Source organism: Lynx canadensis, chromosome B1 (genome assembly GCF_007474595.2).
Source record: "Lynx canadensis isolate LIC74 chromosome B1, mLynCan4.pri.v2, whole genome shotgun sequence".
NCBI lineage: Eukaryota > Metazoa > Chordata > Mammalia > Carnivora > Felidae > Lynx > Lynx canadensis.
Genome location: NC_044306.2, coordinates 190,014,692 through 190,032,418, shown reverse-complemented (window position 1 = coordinate 190,032,418; position 17,727 = coordinate 190,014,692). Strand labels below are relative to the sequence as shown.

Here is a 17,727-nt window from a genome sequence, read left to right as displayed (position 1 = left end):
AGGTTGTAGCAATTTAGTAGGTCTTGTTTACCTATGTCTGACTGCCTTCACTCTTGGTTGTTTAAGACTCCGAAGCTGAGAACCATACAATTCTTTCCTTTATTTGTTTGAGAGAAGGAGGTCAGGGAGAAGTTCAAATTATGGAAAAGGAAAAGATGGTAGGAGAGTTCTCAGGTCTTCTGAGGTTGTCTCAATGTTTTCTAAGATGGATTGGAAATTCTCAGAAGCTGTAATGCATTTTTTTTCTGACACACTATTCAAATAGGTGAAATGGAAAGGAAACTCATCTTTGTGTAAACTACGGGTCTGCTTTCACTCTGCCAGCAATAAAGAAGGTTCCTTCAAAGAGACTTACAATGATGGAGGTTAGATGTGAGGGCTCAGAGTACTTTGCTCTTTTTGTTTCCTCTGCATCACTTCATGCATAATTATAAAGTGAAAAAAAGAAGGGACTCTTAAATGCTGTATCTTATTACAATCTTTTATGATATTGAATATAACTTAATTTTAAGTTTATTTATTTATTTTGAGAGAGAGTGAGTGTACTGGGGGAGGGGCAGAGAGAGAGGGAAAGAGAGAATCCCAAGCAGGCTCTGTGCCATCAGCACAGAGCCCGACACAGAGCTTGAATTCACTAGCCGTGAGATCATGACCTAAGCTGCAATCAAGAGTCAGTCACTTAACCCACTGAACCACCCAGACGCCCCATGAATACAACTTTTAAAATGCATGTTTTCGGGGCGCCTGGGTGGCGCAGTCGGTTAAGCGTCCGACTTCAGCCAGGTCACGATCTCGCGGTCCGTGAGTTCGAGCCCCACGTCGGGCTCTGGGCTGATGGCTCAGAGCCTGGAGCCTGTTTCCGATTCTGTGTCTCCCTCTCTCTCTGCCCCTCCCCCGTTCATGCTCTGTCTCTCTCTGTCCCAAAAATAAATAAACGTTGAAAAAAAAAATAAATAAAATGCATGTTTTCTTCTATTTCCGTTTAGACAAACATTCTTCCCATATACATTTAAGCCCTTTTTGCAGGCTATTCCTGCATTTGCCCCTTTCAAATTTTTGAATCCTTAATTCTAATAAATAATACTTGCCAAACTGAATCCACATACTGTATGTCAAAGTCATCTGACTTTCTATAGGGATGCCAAAGTTCCATTTGATTAACATGTTTTTAAATCACCCATTTTACACTAGCTTCTTAAGAGAGTTATATGTATTCATGAAATTAGGTGTGACTTTTTATTTACCATGGACTCAGTGATGTCTCAGCTAATAACACAGCTAGTGCTGTTATTGTGTTATTGGTTGATTTTCTTCTCATATGCTAAAATTCTGAAAATAAAAAAATAAATGCAGCATGCCGTTCGACTAATTTTTATAACACATATAAATGACCTTGACTCTACTTTTTAGACAACATAGATAAAATGTCTAAATAAAGCAAATTATACCATTTTAATATAATTTGGTGTGAAAGAAATAGTCCATAATCTGAGTTTGCCTTGCTAAATAAAAAGTAGGCTGATAATTTCAAAGTGAGTTTTCACTGTGAAAGTATTTAATTGTGTCATTATGAAAATATTAAAAAAATTTAGAGATACATCCAACTTAAGAGTTATGAAGCACAAGAGAAAATAGGCAAAGTTAAGAAAGTAGTATAAAAATGAAAGTTTGTTGATAGTTTTACTAGAGAATTTGATAACAACTGGAGAACTTTGTTAGCATTTTGAAGTTTTACACATTCCAGATATTTTTCTTACCTCAGATCCACTCACAGAATTAAGCTAGCATATAGCATATGCCAGACTTCTGGCTTTGCAGTTTATATTCTTATAATTTTGTGCTTTGCATGCTAATGAATAACACTCTCATATTCTATGTCTAGTAGAAATAATTATGACCTAGTACTTTAACAAAATCATCTTGTATCCAGCCTTTTTTTTTTTTTGATAAAAGAAAAATACACTTGCTTTGGACCTACTGAAAAACAATGTAGGAAGCTATATATTTCGGAAGGTTAGCAGAAACCTTTCACTTCTTTTGTAATGTAGAAAATAATGTCATACGTTTTTAGCCAAACCAGATTTCAAATATGGAGCTATCATTCTACGTACCTACTTTGATGTGGAGAATTAGCTGCATTTATGTATTTGGTTCTGAATTTCTTCCAATAACAGAAATGTGCTATGTAGCCCCCAAATCTCAGGCAGGAACTAGCTTTTCTTCTATCAAGTAATATAATTTTGTCTAGAAATGTCACTAAGTAAACAACCTTAAGATCAAAAGAAAGCCGTCATCAAAGTATATACATAAACCAGTAATTCAGCTCTGATTATATGCTAACATAGTTACAACTGGAAAAGCAAAATAGTGTGAATCCTTTCTGACAATGTATTTTATGGGATTGGTAGTCAGAAAGTCATTTGATGTGAAAGAAGTTCATACAAACTTTGCTCATTCTTAATTTTTATTTCCTTGTGCTTTTGGATTATATTTGCTGCATTTTATTATGATTCCATCTTGAATTAGGGGCCCAGAAAAAAGACATCATAATTTAGCTTCCTACCGAATGCAGAGAGCCAATTCATTATTCAGTGAGCAAAACAAAGATCTCTATCATGTTCCCTCAGAACAAACATTTCATATGTATTCTTAGTTATCAGTAGCCATGCTTAGTATAATCCATACAGTAGCTTTGATAATTCCACAGCAAAAAAAAAAAGTAAGATAAATTATATAAAATAAATTTATAAATTCAGCTATACTTGTAAGTCCGTAGACCATTCTTGAGTTCACTAATAATATTGGAGTGCTTTCATATTTATTTTGGCAGAATTTTCAATTTCATATGTGTATCTTCAATAATCTTAATTGTTATTGAGTGAAATAGTGAGATAACTATCTTTAAAAAGCTGCATACATCCATTATGTGGATAGAATCACTGTTTATTAATAATATGCATTCATGATAAGAAAATTATTACCTATTTCCCCCCAATTTTTTTTCTTTTCTCCTCCCAATTTTATTGAGGAATAATTGACAAATGCAATTGCATATATGTAAAGTGTACAATGTGGTGATTTCATAAACTCATCAAATCAGTGTGGACTGATTGCCAAGATCAAGATAATTAACACATCCATCACCTCACATAGTTAACATAGTTAACTCGTGTGTGTGTGTGTGTGTGTGTGTGTGGTGAGGACACTTAAGATCTACTCCCAATATTGTATTATTAGCTATAGTCACCATGCTATACATTAGATCCCCAGAACTTACTCTTTTTATAACTGAAAATTTATAGCCTTTGACCTACATCTCCCCATTTCCCTGTTCCCACACCCCCTGGTAACCACCGTTCTATTCTCTGATTCAATTAAATTGGAATTTTTTTTTTTTTAATAATCCACATACAGGTGATAGTATACAGTATGTGTCTTTCTCTGTCTGATTTATTTCACTTAGCATAATGTCCTCCAGGTTCATCTGTATGGTTGCAAATGACAGGATTTCCTTTCTTTTTATGGCTGAATATCGTGTATGTGTGTGTGTGTATATTGATAATATATAGATACATATCAATATGACATGATATATATCAATATTCATATATCTCAATATATATATCACATTTTCTTTATCCATTCGTCTGTCAAAGGACATTTAAGTTGTTCTCATATGTTGGCAACTGTGAAGAAAGCTGCAATGAACATTAGGGTACAGATACCTCTTCAAGATAACTGATATCATTTTTTTTCAGATATATACCCAAGAGTGAGATTGCTAGATCATGTGGTAGTTCTATTTTTAATTTTTTTAGGAACTTCCATATTGTTTTGCAAAGTGGCTGCACCCATATACATTCCCACCAGCAATGCACAAAGGGTTTTTTCTTCTCCACATCTTTGCCAACATTTGTTGTCTCTTGTCTTTTTGATAACAGCCATTCTAAAAGGTATGAGGGGATATCTTATTGTGTTTTGATTTACGTTTCCTGATGACTAGTGATGCTGAGCACCTTTTCATGTACACATTGGCCATTTGTATGTCTTCTTTGGAAGAGCATCTATTTAAGCCCTTTGCCCATTTTTAAATTGGATTATTTGATTTTTTTTTTGCTACTGAGTTTTATTAGTTCTATATATATTTGGGATACTAACTCCTTATCAGTTACATGATTTGTGAATAGTTTCTCCCATTCTGTTGGCTACCCTTTCAATTTATTTTCTTACCTATGTTTTAATTGTGTCTAATTTCACAAAACATTATTTATGTAACACATATGTTACATGTATGTATACACACATGCTTTTTTATTGAGATGTGTGATCATTTAGGCAGAAAAGTATAATGGCTTTTTTTTTTTTATAAATTTTTTTTTCAACGTTTATTTATTTTTGGGACAGAGAGAGACAGAGCATGAACGGGGGAGGGGCAGAGAGGGAGACACAGAATCGGAAGCAGGCTCCAGGCTCTAAGCCATCAGCCCAGCGCCTGACGCGGGGCTCGAACTCACGGACTGCGAGATCGTGACCTGGCTGACGTCGGACGCTTAACCGACTGCGCCACCCAGGCGCCCCAAAAGTATAATGGCTTTTGAAGAGAAAGACATAGAAGACTGAATCAAATTTTTATATATTAGTTATGAGGTGAAAATAAGTACAGTAAATTATAAGTAAATTGGCAAAAAAAGAAATACTTAAATGACCAGCATGGAGATTAATAAGGTAGTAAGGCAAGAAAGAAACTCCAACTGGTTTCTCTAAATAAATTCAAGGAGTCTGATGGGTATTATTGCAACAGAAGGACACATGGAAAATAGCATTTTTTTCATATAGTACATCCTGAACAAATATTTGTGAGTACCTACTGTGCATCAGGCATTACGGATTAAAGGACACATTTCCAGCCTCCAAGGTGTTTACAGCACGGAAAATTGAAACCACACAAAGAGAAAATTTTTAAACTATATGATAGTAGTAAAATATATACACACAGGAATACAGAGAGAGGAATACCTTGGTGTGCCTGGAAGAATCAAGGAATCTTCAGGTATGAGGAGTCTTGCAGGCAGAGAAATTGGGGACTTTATAGACAGAGGAAAAAGCATGTGTGAAGTCCCAGAAAAGTTAGAGGTAGTATGTCTTTGAGAAGTTAAAGCACTTTTGATTGCTGGAACAAAGTAGAATCCTAATCGTGACGAATCACCTTGTCTGATAACAATAGTACATACAAGGAAGCATGTTGAGCAAGGTACTAGCATGATTAGAGATGTTAGAAAAATCACTCCTAAGGTGGAGTGGAGAATGGTTTGGAGGAAAAGAGTACACTAAGAATGTGTTAGCAACAGTCTGGAGGGCATGGTGAAGGCAGGTGTAGCAACAGATCATGATGGAATGTGATTCCAAAAAGTGACCCTGGTGCTGTGGTGGTTGATTTCCTAAACATTTCTATGGAAGAGAAAATGGAGACCCATTAGAGGTAAAACATGACCTATGTAGACTTTAACATTAAAGTGAAGATAGTTGGTGCATAGTAAATGTATTCTTTATTCTCAGACAAATCATTATCATGTGTTTTTTTAGGAATTAAGCTATAGATTTATGGTTCTATAATCATCTAGAAAGATTAAGTTGAAAATCCATATAATTCACATACTACTCTCTCAGGGTCACACTGTTTCCTAAACTTGAGGAAAAGGATGATGGGTAACTTGGACAGAAAATCAGTGCAGGGGGTGGGGAAGAAGGCCAATTGCTATCTACTCATTGAGCAATACTGTTAAACAAATGATGCGTAAAGACAATTTGCATAATGTTTTTAAAACTAAAATTATTACAAAATGGGCAGCTTAGCTCAGTGCCTGGCTCAAAGTTAATGTCCAAAAGGTTTTCACAATCAGTGAAAATCAAAGCGGAACATTTAATTATTTTATTTCTTGAATTGCTAAAGAAAAATTATACATGAAAACTTACTGATATTGACATTATGAATCTGTGCTCCATCCCCCTGAAATCAGTGAGCTATGTGCCTAAGTCCATATTTCCCTCTAGAGCTAAGCCATGTGATTGCGTGTTTTGAGTGTATCTTTGCATTTGAACATGTATCCATGTGAATAGACGCATGAAAATGTTAACTCTTATTTAGGACACTACCTGAAACATGAAGTCAGTAAGAACACACACCCTTGCACACACTCATTTTTGTCTTGCTTTAAATGCTTAAAGACCAAATGGAAAAAGAGTTATTTCTACTCTGAAAACATCATTTGAATTTTATCCTCAGGGGCATGTACCCTAGAATGACATCACAAAAAAATAATAATAAAATAAGATTAAGGAAATGGACAATATTCAGGAACAAGTCATACCAAGGCAGGGATGGCTGATAATCAATTAGTATGGACACAGTCCTAAGGCAGAAATGCTAGCTGTATGCATAGTATGTCCCTCTAGAGGCAAATATTCATTCAACTGCCAAAGATGTTTATTAAACTTACAAAGTACTAGAACTGCAATTACGTAACAGAAATTGTACTTCAGTCAAAAATATCTTGGGTCATTTTATATAGACACGTATGAAGGATTTCAAGGCATACATTTACTGCTAAAGTTAGAAGTAATAATCCAGAAATACAAAGTACTGACTTTGGAATTATTATGTAATAGGCAAGAGAATCCCTAATGTCAAAGGAATATAGCTGCTTCCTCCTTTTCAAATAGTGGATTGATGTTACCAATGATGAGAATGTTTGGCTACACTGAGCAGTCCAAGATTCAGAAGCTAGGGTCATTCCACAACCTTCCCCACACACCCCATTAAATCTATGTTCTATTCTCTGGCAGCTGTTTTTGCCATTTATGTTAAAAGCAGATGGGGAAAATGCAAAGGACTGTCAGTTTTATTGCCATGTATAATCAACATCTGGGCTGTATGTTACAGATACAATCAATCCAAACTCATACTTTACTGGTGTTGTAAAACCTTTTTGAGTTCTTAAGACAGTTTCCAGAGTTGAAAAAAATGGTATATTTTAATCATATGGATCATGGAAGTTACAACATTATATATTTTTTCAGCCTCCATGTGAAGGATGTATGCACGTATGTGTGTAATACATAATTGCTGAGCGATCTGCAAATCTGCTGATTTGTTTAAAATGTGTTTTTCCATCGTATATGTTTATTTCCTCTTAGAGATCAAATCATGTATCAGGATATACTTCTTTATATAATCTGTGTGTGTGAAACTCATATGTGTTGTAGACATATTATTATATAGTGCTGTTTATTATGTATGTGATTACATAGATACCCATGTATATCCCCATATTTTTATCTTGTCACTATTTTTTATGCAAGAAAAACATTTTTTCTATATCTCATATTTTTACAAAAACATAGTTTATAGGAGGTTTTATTTTCCTCATGTTTTGGAAGGAGAAACTGAGAGAAGCAAATTAATTTTTGCAAGGGCCACGGAACTTATCAGTGGCTGTAAAGCTCGTACTTTTAATCACCGAACTATACATTTTTATTTTTATGTATACACATATATAAAACATAATGCCTCGTGGAAAGAGCTGTTTCGCTTTGGCATGTGGATATAATTTTATATGGTTTGTCAACATAATTTAATTTGAAAAATATTGAAAATAACTCCTGAGAATTGAGCACTAGTGAGCTGAATGGGTCATTTAAAATAAACTAATATTGTTTAATATCTCATAAATGGTTTCAGAACTAGTTGGAATTTTTGAATTCCTGAGTTGCACTATGTTGTATACTCTACTGATGTAAGACCTGCTCGTCAGTAACCATAGCAGAGTATTTTAAGTCACAGAGCTCAGTTATACCTGCACATCATTTCCATCTTGTAAGGGCCTACAGGATTCGAACAGAGAGATTTATTGATAATTTTCCATTTTCTATACTCTTTAAAATAGGCACCAGAAAGTGGCGTTTGTTGGTTGGAGTTCATTCCCAAGAAACTCTCTTAAGTGTGAATACATGCATGATTTATTTAAAACAAAACAAAACAAAACAGTAATTGAGAACAAGAAAAAAGGATGTATGTGAGTGAGGAGAAAGGTTTTTATTGGTTAAACATACTGTAGTGTTGAACTTTTTGATGGAGGAGTTATAAAATTGTCCCCATTTTCTTATCTCATTGAACTTTTCACTAAAATTTCCTTGTGATTTTGATGAAGTGATAACAGCAGGTTGCTTTTATATACTACACCCACCCCCCCCCCACACACACACACAGAGTGATAAAATGTTTAGGAATTGTTCATACACATTCTGTGGAGAAAAAGGTTTGGGCTACTTTTACATGAAAAAGGCTTCCATACGGTATGTGGTTGATAGAATTTTCTTCTTCCCTTACTGAGTTTTCTAAATATATTTTTACTTTGAAATTCAAAATATTGAATTTTCTTTTTATGAAGGACTAACATTTGGAAGGCTCTTAATTATGGTGGATTTTATCCACAGCAGATATATCTCGGCCATTATCTGTTTTTGTAACCCTGGAATGGTTTTAATTAGATTCTTCATGGAACAATGGATTCAAATTTGCACTCTATAAAATTCATCAGATTTTATGCTACTAAAATAGAAGATTGTGGGATAGCAAAGATAGAAAATGTACATTTCATTTACTTGTTTTTTTTTACCCTTCACCTGAATAATATATTTCCTCCTTATTTTTTATAACCTGGTTTAAGTACCATCCGCACTTTTCTATAGAAGTATGGGCACCATTTGATACGTGTGTTGCTTACAGTTTTAAAAATATATTCTTAAGTTCTTCTAATGAAGCGTAAGGTCCTGGAGATCTGAAAGTTTAAAGAAAGTACACATTAATTTATTGTTTGCCAACTAAAGAAGACAAAATGGACATTTTGAAACATTTTAAAATTTATTGGTTGACATCTGTCAGTGGTAGAATATTTTCTTGCTTGAGAATCTGTCTGTTTGAATGAAGGAGGCAATTATGCTTTGCCTTAATGGACTGCTGGTACAGTGCCATAAAAACCAATTAGCTGCTGAGTCAGTGTAAATAACCATGTAAGCTCTGTTTCAAATACTTTTTCTTTTTTAACAAAAAAGGTTGGAAGCAAATAGATAAATAAAGAAAAGCAAGCAAATCCATTTTATATGTCATCGTTCAGCTTTCTGTTGCATATGTTCTAAATGAAATGGTTTGCAATGTGAAGGTTAACTATGGTACGTTGCAAGAATGATTGATACATGCAACAGCACTGTATTATGTTTGAATTACTATTTTTGCATGTAAAATTTAACACTGTTTCATCATGAATTCTCCTTGTTTTATAACTTTTTGTGCATGCATTTTCTAAAACATATAGCCTCACTTATATATCTTTTGTTTGCTTTAGTTGGAATATTTATCAATGAAATTAATTGCAGATTAGACACATCTAAATTTAGTTGTTACAATAAAATGTATTTGAGTGCCATTAGGACAATTAGTGATCATTATAAGTATTCTGGATTTAGAGACTTTAAAATAATGAATTTTAAACTTTCTAAGGAAGCTCTTCAGTTATATATGATAGTAGAATTAATTTGGCCACATTTGTGAATTAATGTCATTGATATTTCAATGCTGAATATGTCATTTTTTAAAACTTGTACTAAACAAATTAATTGGAAATGTAAAGGCAAAATTAGATGCCTTATCAATAAAACTCCCATAAGGGTATAAACATGTTTCTTCCAATCATCATTGAATTCCATTCATATAATATATTTTGCACAGGTAGAATACAAAGGGTGAATGAATGAATGAATGACTACTGGTTTTCTTATTTTCAAGAACTTGAAATGATATTTATGAAAAGTAATCATATGAACTAGTTTTGCATCACTGTTTGCATTGAAAGAAATCTTCCAGATGCTAAGAATTTTTATTTTTTCTTATCATAGCTTTACATTATTTTGAGCTAATCTTTAACAAAATGAAACGATTCTTCATTGGCCTAGATTTGTAGAAAGTCATCTAGTCAATAGTCTTGCATCTATAGCTTGCTTTCACTGTATTTTCATTGATTACATTTTAAACTTCTTAAAATCTAACTACAAGAAGGGATCACAGCAAAAAAAAAAATTAAAAAATGTGTCTCTAAACCATCAATCTATAACATTCTGATCAATAGTGTAACAGTGAAATGATTTAAATGTCCTTTGTTATATTTAGAGATTTTGAAAAAAGTACCCTTTCTTCAGACCTAGATAAATAATCCAGATGCCAAATCTATATTTTCTTCATACAATTTATTTCTTGTCTTCTGGGGTAAATCTGCCCCTTAGGAGCCAACAAACCTGGTGGAGGAGGGATATGTGAAAAATGACTAGAATGTAGTGAGATAGAGCAGAGGCACAGAGAAGAGAATGCCCTTGGATGTATAAAGAAAGATACAACTAACCTTACCTGAGAAAATAAAGTAAGGCTTCAGGAGGAGGCCATGCTTCAGTTGTCTTAAGACAACTAAGCCATGTTATTAATAATCACGTAAAATTATTACTAACCTAAATGGCCAATAATAGAGAATGATTAATTAATGATGGTTCATTTTGATAATTAAGTGTTATAAAGACATTAAAAATAACATCTCTCAAAATACTTAATAGTAATGGTATGATATTTGATATAAGGTATACAACTCAAAATTTTCTATACAGTAAGACTTCAAAGATCTAAAATATATATAAAAAATTAAATTTTCTTCCTTATATATTTTGCAAATAAACTTGTATTTATCTTTAGTGTGAACAAAATAATTTCTGCTTTTGGGAGGGAAAGAATTATAACTAAATTACAGAGAAATAATTACCTACTGTGTGAGAAAGGAAGGAAGGGACAGTAACTTGGGGAATAACTGGGTTCAGAGGATTAGAAGCAAATCCAGAGATTAAGACAGGGAAGAGAACCAGAGGTGCATGGTAATGCATCCAGGGAAGAAGTGTTGTTAGCACTATCAAATGCTACAGGGAGTTTAAGAGCAATGATGACTGTGGATACCCATTGCATGTAGAGATGAGGAGGTCAGTGTGAACCCTGAGGCTGTTGAGGAAAGCCTGAAACTAAAGAAGCGTTTTGGAATCAGAAAAGACCAAAATGTAGGCATTTCTACTTAACCTTCTGGGAATATTTTGTTTGTTTTGATTTGATGTTCATTAAATGTTGCTGATACATATATCCTCATTCACATTCAGTTTTTACCAACATTCAATAAAACATGAACCAATGTATATGGCACATGTATAGTCAACATATATATATTGTTGTTGTATTTATATATGTATATAAATATGCCAATATAAACACGTATACCTAAATATATATTTGTATATATATATTTTAATCCAGGCAGGAAAATGAAGCTCATGCTAGGTATTTTAACAGAGAGATTTAATATAAGGGATGAAATTAAGCAGTTGTGAAGGTGACACAGAGAACAGAAAGCTGCCTCCACATCCAGGTCTACAAAGATCTAAGAAGAAAAGAATGTTACACAAAGTCAGGAGGTGGCCCCAGCAGGAGCTAAAATTAGGAAGGAGATGAGACCACTGCTGGGGACATCCCCTGAGACAGAGAAAGGGAGAATATCCTGGCTTCTTGCTTCATCCTACCTTCAGTCTCCACCAGTGCCTCTCATTGGCCAAATTCCACAAAAATCAGTTGGCTAGTGAGCCTGGGATTAAGAGTCAGCCTCTGGGATACAAAGAGAAGAGGGGAAGGGATGGGAAATGTTTATTACAATGTTCACATGGATAGAAATGAAGCTGAGAGGCAACGTTTTTGATGGATACGATACTGAAGGAAATGTATTTGTGTGGTTCATAACTTAGTGGGTAAAATCGTGTCTTTCTCTGAAAACACAACCATAGATTTATTTTCAACTCTGATTTTGGTGCATGATCAAAACCACTTCAGTTGTGTTTTGATTGCGCTTTGCTACAGTGGTTTTCGCACGAAGTATTCAGAGTCCAGTACTTTCCAACCGAAAAGTACCTATGGTATTTAATGGATTGGAATTTAAGATTTACCTCATAAGAAGCTGCAAAATTAATTTTCTGGGCATAACAGCATTTTTAATCTATAATATGTTTTCTGTAGAGGAGATAAAAGGTTTATAAAACTTAATATTCAACAGCAATTTCCTTTGTGGAAGAGTTATAATTGTCTTTGAAACATGTTATACATCTGTTCAGTGTTATACATATTTCTCATACTGATATAAAGGTTATTTTAATGTACTTCCAAGTTAGTTTCTTACAGGTACTTTCTCTTTATACAAAGTCCAGACTTAAATATTAATGGACCTGTAATGCCTAAAAATCAGGATATTTTTATTCATTTTATAATTGCCTTGTTTTTATTCCCAATCTTGCCCCACATTTAGGGCACAGCACAATTAATTTTAGTACTTATTTTTGAGGAAAAAAAGAATCACTCACGAAGAGCATCAACGTGGCTTCTTGACATGCATCCTGGGCTTGAATTAAACATCCCTGAGAGCTCACGTTTCCATTTAAAAATTGAATTTTTTCATTGCAGACGTTTGGAACAGAACTCAATCAAGGTCATCCCTCCTGGAGCTTTCTCACCATATAAAAAGCTTAGAAGAATGTGAGTGAATAATATTCTAGAATATATGTAATTTTAAAAATTATACAGGTCATGACCGTGCAGACATTCACTTAAGTATGAATATTTGAGTGTTTGACAGCTTAAATATTAAGTGATGTGACTATCCAATTGCTAGTTTTATAATACTGTGATGTTAAAAGCTAAACTATGTAATATTTTAACGTTCCCTGTAATTTAACATATTGATTCACACCCGCGTGAATTTATGTGATCAATATAGTATGCAGTCAAATCTTAGATGTTCTATTTTCAAAAATAAGACATGGCAGCTTTTATAATAATTTAAGAAAAGAGCCAGTAATTGATTTAAAAGTCTGATTTTTTTTTAATTTAAGATGCTTCAGATGTTTTATGTTGCAAATTTTATACATGTATTAATAGGTGCGAAATTGACATGTAAAGGCAGTAAATAGCTTTCTCCTGCAGTAAATCCTCACTGACATTCTATTTAATTTAACCTAACCCTATTTCTAATCTTAGTGACCTGAGCAATAATCAGATCTCCGAACTAGCACCAGATGCTTTCCAAGGACTACGCTCTCTGAATTCACTGTAAGTATTGACCACTTCGCCAAAGGAAAGCAGAATATGCAACTAATACTGGCTCCATCTTTTACAAATTTGGATTTAAGAAAAAATAACCCTTTAATTTTTTATCATGAATTATTAATAATATTCATTATTATTAATCTTAATGAATTTCATCATTTTCATGGAAGACTGCTACCTGTCACTAAAATCAGCCCATTTTTAAGGGTATGTATTTTAGGATTTGATAGTTTTGCTATTTAGAAAGCAAGGGCAAGAGCCTCTAAATTATTCTGTATTTATATTATTATTACTGACACCTTTTTGTTTCTGAAATATAGCTGGAATGTGTATTTTGGAACACTCTGGTCATTGTTATATTTATAAGCCTCAAGCCAGCAGCCACTCTGTCCTGAGGGCAATATTAGTCCCCTCAGAACGATGCTCAGTGAGGTCTTATGGAGGGAACAGTTGAAGATGTGCAGTGAGAGGCCCCCTCAACTCCCTGCTTCATCTCCTTAAGACTTCCCTGAAAGAAGCAGCTTTAATCTCTCAAAGAACAAAGATAATAAAAGTATGACAGCTTTTTAACATCAAAAGGACTTTCAGAGAGATAACTATATAAATTAAAATTATTGTAAAATAAATGGATAAAGGCTGCTATTCTTTCGAATTTGTAAAGGAATCTTCAGAAGTCCACCAAGTACAGTCAACTTGAGTTCAGATTGTAACTTTAAAATTTGAACATGGAGGTTGGCATGTATTTTCCTAAGAGTTGAAGCTTAGAGAAGGATTCTTATTATCAATGACTGCAGAGCTCTTGAGAATTTCAGAAGGCAGTGGTGGCTAGTGGGAGGTCCATGATACACACGTGTAAGGCCCAGATAAACACCTAGGGCTCATGCAGCACTCCACACTCAGTCATCCCTGGGGAGGAATAGACAGAAGTGGTCATCCGGGCACATGGAGACCCAGGTTGCTGTGCTGGTCTGCTCAGAAAACTATAGTTTTCTTTGAAGAAAGAAAATGGAATCTGCCTAGGTTCTTTTTTGTTGTGGATGTTAACCACCTCTGGAATTAACCAGAGGAAGTCCAAGACCTGGGGAACAATTGTCGGCAGAAAATGTAGAATGTAGACTGGTGTTGCTCTTAGACTGAGCTGGCAGATTCTAAAATAACAAAGATTAATGTAAAACTCCATTAAATTACTCAATCAGATGGCCCATGAATTACGGGGTATGCCACTCTGGACGGTCATATTGTCCAAAGTAAATAGAGACAACCTTCCATCCACACAAACGGACAGAACAAAAGTCAAGTCATTGTACCAATCCCTGGTCCGTCAGGTATCTGTGCCTCAAAGATGAGTAGTAAAATGTCCAAAGAGAGAAATGATTGGAGAATTCTTATTAATAGCAGTTTTGCTGACAGTTTACTGTTAAGTTCTATTGTCTTAATGCTAATTGACACATTCTGGTTGTGAGAATTAAAATAACTGATAAAAAAGAAAATAAATTTAAAAAGTAATAGACCATAATTTTATATATTTATTATTATATATTTATAATTATATATAATATATAAGTTCTATGTACTTATATTATAAATTATGTTTAATATGACACTGTACTAACTACAAAGATATATTTTATTGTATTATAAATAATGTATTTATAAATATTGTATATTTTACATTATTGACATAGTAATGTTATATTAATATATTATATTTATTAATAAATACAGTTACAACTAATGATTATATTATAAATTATTATATACTTATCCATATAAATATAATAGACTCATAGCAAATAGTAAAAGAAATAAAATGTGTAAAGCGATGTACTTGCTGAATTGAGATTTTAATCTTCATGACCAGAACTCTCATGTACAGTTTTTTTCAGAAAGCCATAACAAAGCATGATCTTTCCTTATGGAACTGACTTTTAGTCAGCGAATTAAATCACTGGGGAATTCCTAGTTCAAAACCTAGTCATATACAGAAGAGTGGGAACTGTTTTCCAGAAATGCAACACCAAATACTACCCTATCATGTCAGAAAACAGATGTTTTTAGGGACACCTTGGGTGGCTCAGTCAATTAAGCATCAACGCTTGATCTCAGCTCAGGTCTCCATCTCAGAGTTGTGAGTTCAAGCCCCATGTTGGGCTCCATGCTGGCTGTGGAGCCTACTTGAAAAAAACAAAAACACAAACATGTTTATCGAGAGAATCAAACAGCTGTGCTATCCTAGAGAAAGTCCATGTGCTGTAACTGGTAGCATTTTCCTCATTGTGTTCACATTTTGAATTGACCTTCCAAAGATTAATTTATACCTCTTATAAAGTATACAACTGTCCAGACTCACAATAGCTTTTTTTTTTTCATTTCACCACAATCCTACATTCCACAGAGATGTGGGACCCTATTGTGTTCTAGGCCCTCTTCAAGGCCCTGGGGATACACAAGTGAACAAAATACAGAAACTCCTCTCTCGTGGAGATGACCAATGGTAAACTAGATACTGGTCAGAAGATATAGTATATCTGATGATTAAGAGTGCTGTGAAGTAAGGGGCGCATGGGTGTCTCAGTCACTTAAGCATCTGAGTTTTGATCTCGGCTCAGGTCTTGATCTCAGGGTTGTGAGTTCAAGCCCCACATGGGGCTCTGCACTGAGTATGAAGCCTACTTAAAAAAAAAATTCTCTGAAGGAAAATAAAGAAAGCAGAAGTGATAAGGAGGCCAATGGGGAGGAGAGCTGAAATTCTAAACAGGAAGGCCAGCAGAGGCCTCCCAAGAAAATGATATTGGGCAGAGACCTGAAGACTCGAATTGTAGGAGTGAGTTGTACAGATACATGAACAAAGAGCATTCGAGACCAAAAGAACAGCTAAACTCTAAGGCCCTGAGATGAGAGTATGCTGAGTGTTTCAAGAAAGAGCAAGAAAAAAAATGTGACTGGAAGCGGGGCAGATAGTTGAAAATGAAATAATGCAGAGGTTGTGGTTGTGGTTGTTGATAACAGCAAGGTCTAGGACACAACCATGAGGACAGAGGGACAAAACAGGTTGACAGACAACAGGTTTGTGGGAAAAGAATAGGGTTGGAGATCGTAATGTAATAGTGAGGGCTTAAGTCTTTGGAAAGGAGTACCGTGACGGGGGTTTGTGGGTAACTGCGGAAGCCATGCAAATCAGCGACACTACCTTTTTTTTTTAAATCCAGTTTTTACTTCTACAGGCTTCTCTTACATGTCTTTCTAGAACATACTCAACTACATAGGCAGTTTAATTGAATCACTGTATTTACTAAAGAAGCGAAAATAATTAAGGATGATATGATGCCAGATTTTATTAAATTAAAAAAAAACATTTTAAATTGTTATTTAATCACCAAAATAGTATACCTTAGAGAAAAATGAACCTGATTTATTGAATATTTTAAGGTCTCTCCTACTAAATAATTGCATTAGTATTTATTTTTATTAACATTAACATTATTTTATTGCATGTTATTATGTTATACTATTAGTATATTTTATTATTAATATAACATATTAATGACCAAAGAGCATTCAGAATACATGTGTCTATTGAATGATTTCATACTCAGGGCTTTTACTGCTGTCATTGTGACAACAACAGTATTTCTATAATATTTAACAATGATTTCTTAGGAATTCAACATATTAGTGTACTAGGCATTGTCTGTACACATCTTCTATTGTTTCCCATTTACTGGTTGGAAACATCATTTTATATCACAAAATAAAAAAGTGCTGTAGTAGCACAGCATAGTGACTAAGCATAGAGCCTTTAGCACACTAAGTGGCTGCCAGCACAGAGCCCGATGCAGGGCCTGAACTCACAAACTGAGATTGTGACCTGAGCCGAAATCAAGAGTCGGATGCTTAACTGACTGAGCCACCTCGGTGCCCTGGGGCATTTTTTTTTTTCTCTCTCTCTTTGGTAGTAACTGTCTTCTGCCAGATTTCAACAAGAGCAGGAGAATTCAAAGACTGGCCACCGGCTGTTGCTGTTTCCTACTATCCTACTCTCCTACTACTGAAACTCACTAGGGTGAAACTAGGCTTAGAATTCTTTGCCTTTTGTCTGGTAGCAGGTACAAGAGCTGCTTAAGGTTTCCTTAAGATTTCCCTATTGGTCCAATGGGCTATAAAGTAATTCTCGATCAGCATGCTCGTATACTGGAGACCATATGTTGAAAATAAGTGATGTGTAAGAAAACCAGAGAGAAGTTACCCAGTTTGTCACTGCTCGTATTTGGATGACATTATCCAGACCCCTCAGGTATTTATTTTCCTTTCAGCTGAATTCATTTTCATCTTTCAATTTCTTTTAAAAGTTTCTTTCCCTCATAGGAATGCAGCACAAAGTCTCACTGGCCTCCTTGCACTTTATATCTTTATGTAATGACGTGCCTTTGTCCCATTTTTATGGATTTTGGCCTTATTTTCTTGATTCTCATCCAGCTTCTCTGTCCCGGTCTTTGGAT

The 17,727-nt window shown here is 34.4% G+C and overlaps 1 protein-coding gene across 2 annotated transcripts in view; it reads left to right on the top strand.

Moving 5' to 3' along the window:
* Nucleotides 1-17,727, top strand: part of SLIT2 (slit guidance ligand 2) — a 377,203-nt gene that overhangs the window by 253,279 nt on the left and 106,197 nt on the right. For both annotated transcript variants that reach the window (XM_030314130.1, XM_030314128.1), the window contains exons 10-11: nt 12,587-12,658; nt 13,160-13,231. In XM_030314130.1, the coding sequence (XP_030169990.1) occupies nt 12,587-12,658; nt 13,160-13,231 (144 nt within the window). The remainder of the gene's footprint in view (nt 1-12,586; nt 12,659-13,159; nt 13,232-17,727) is intronic.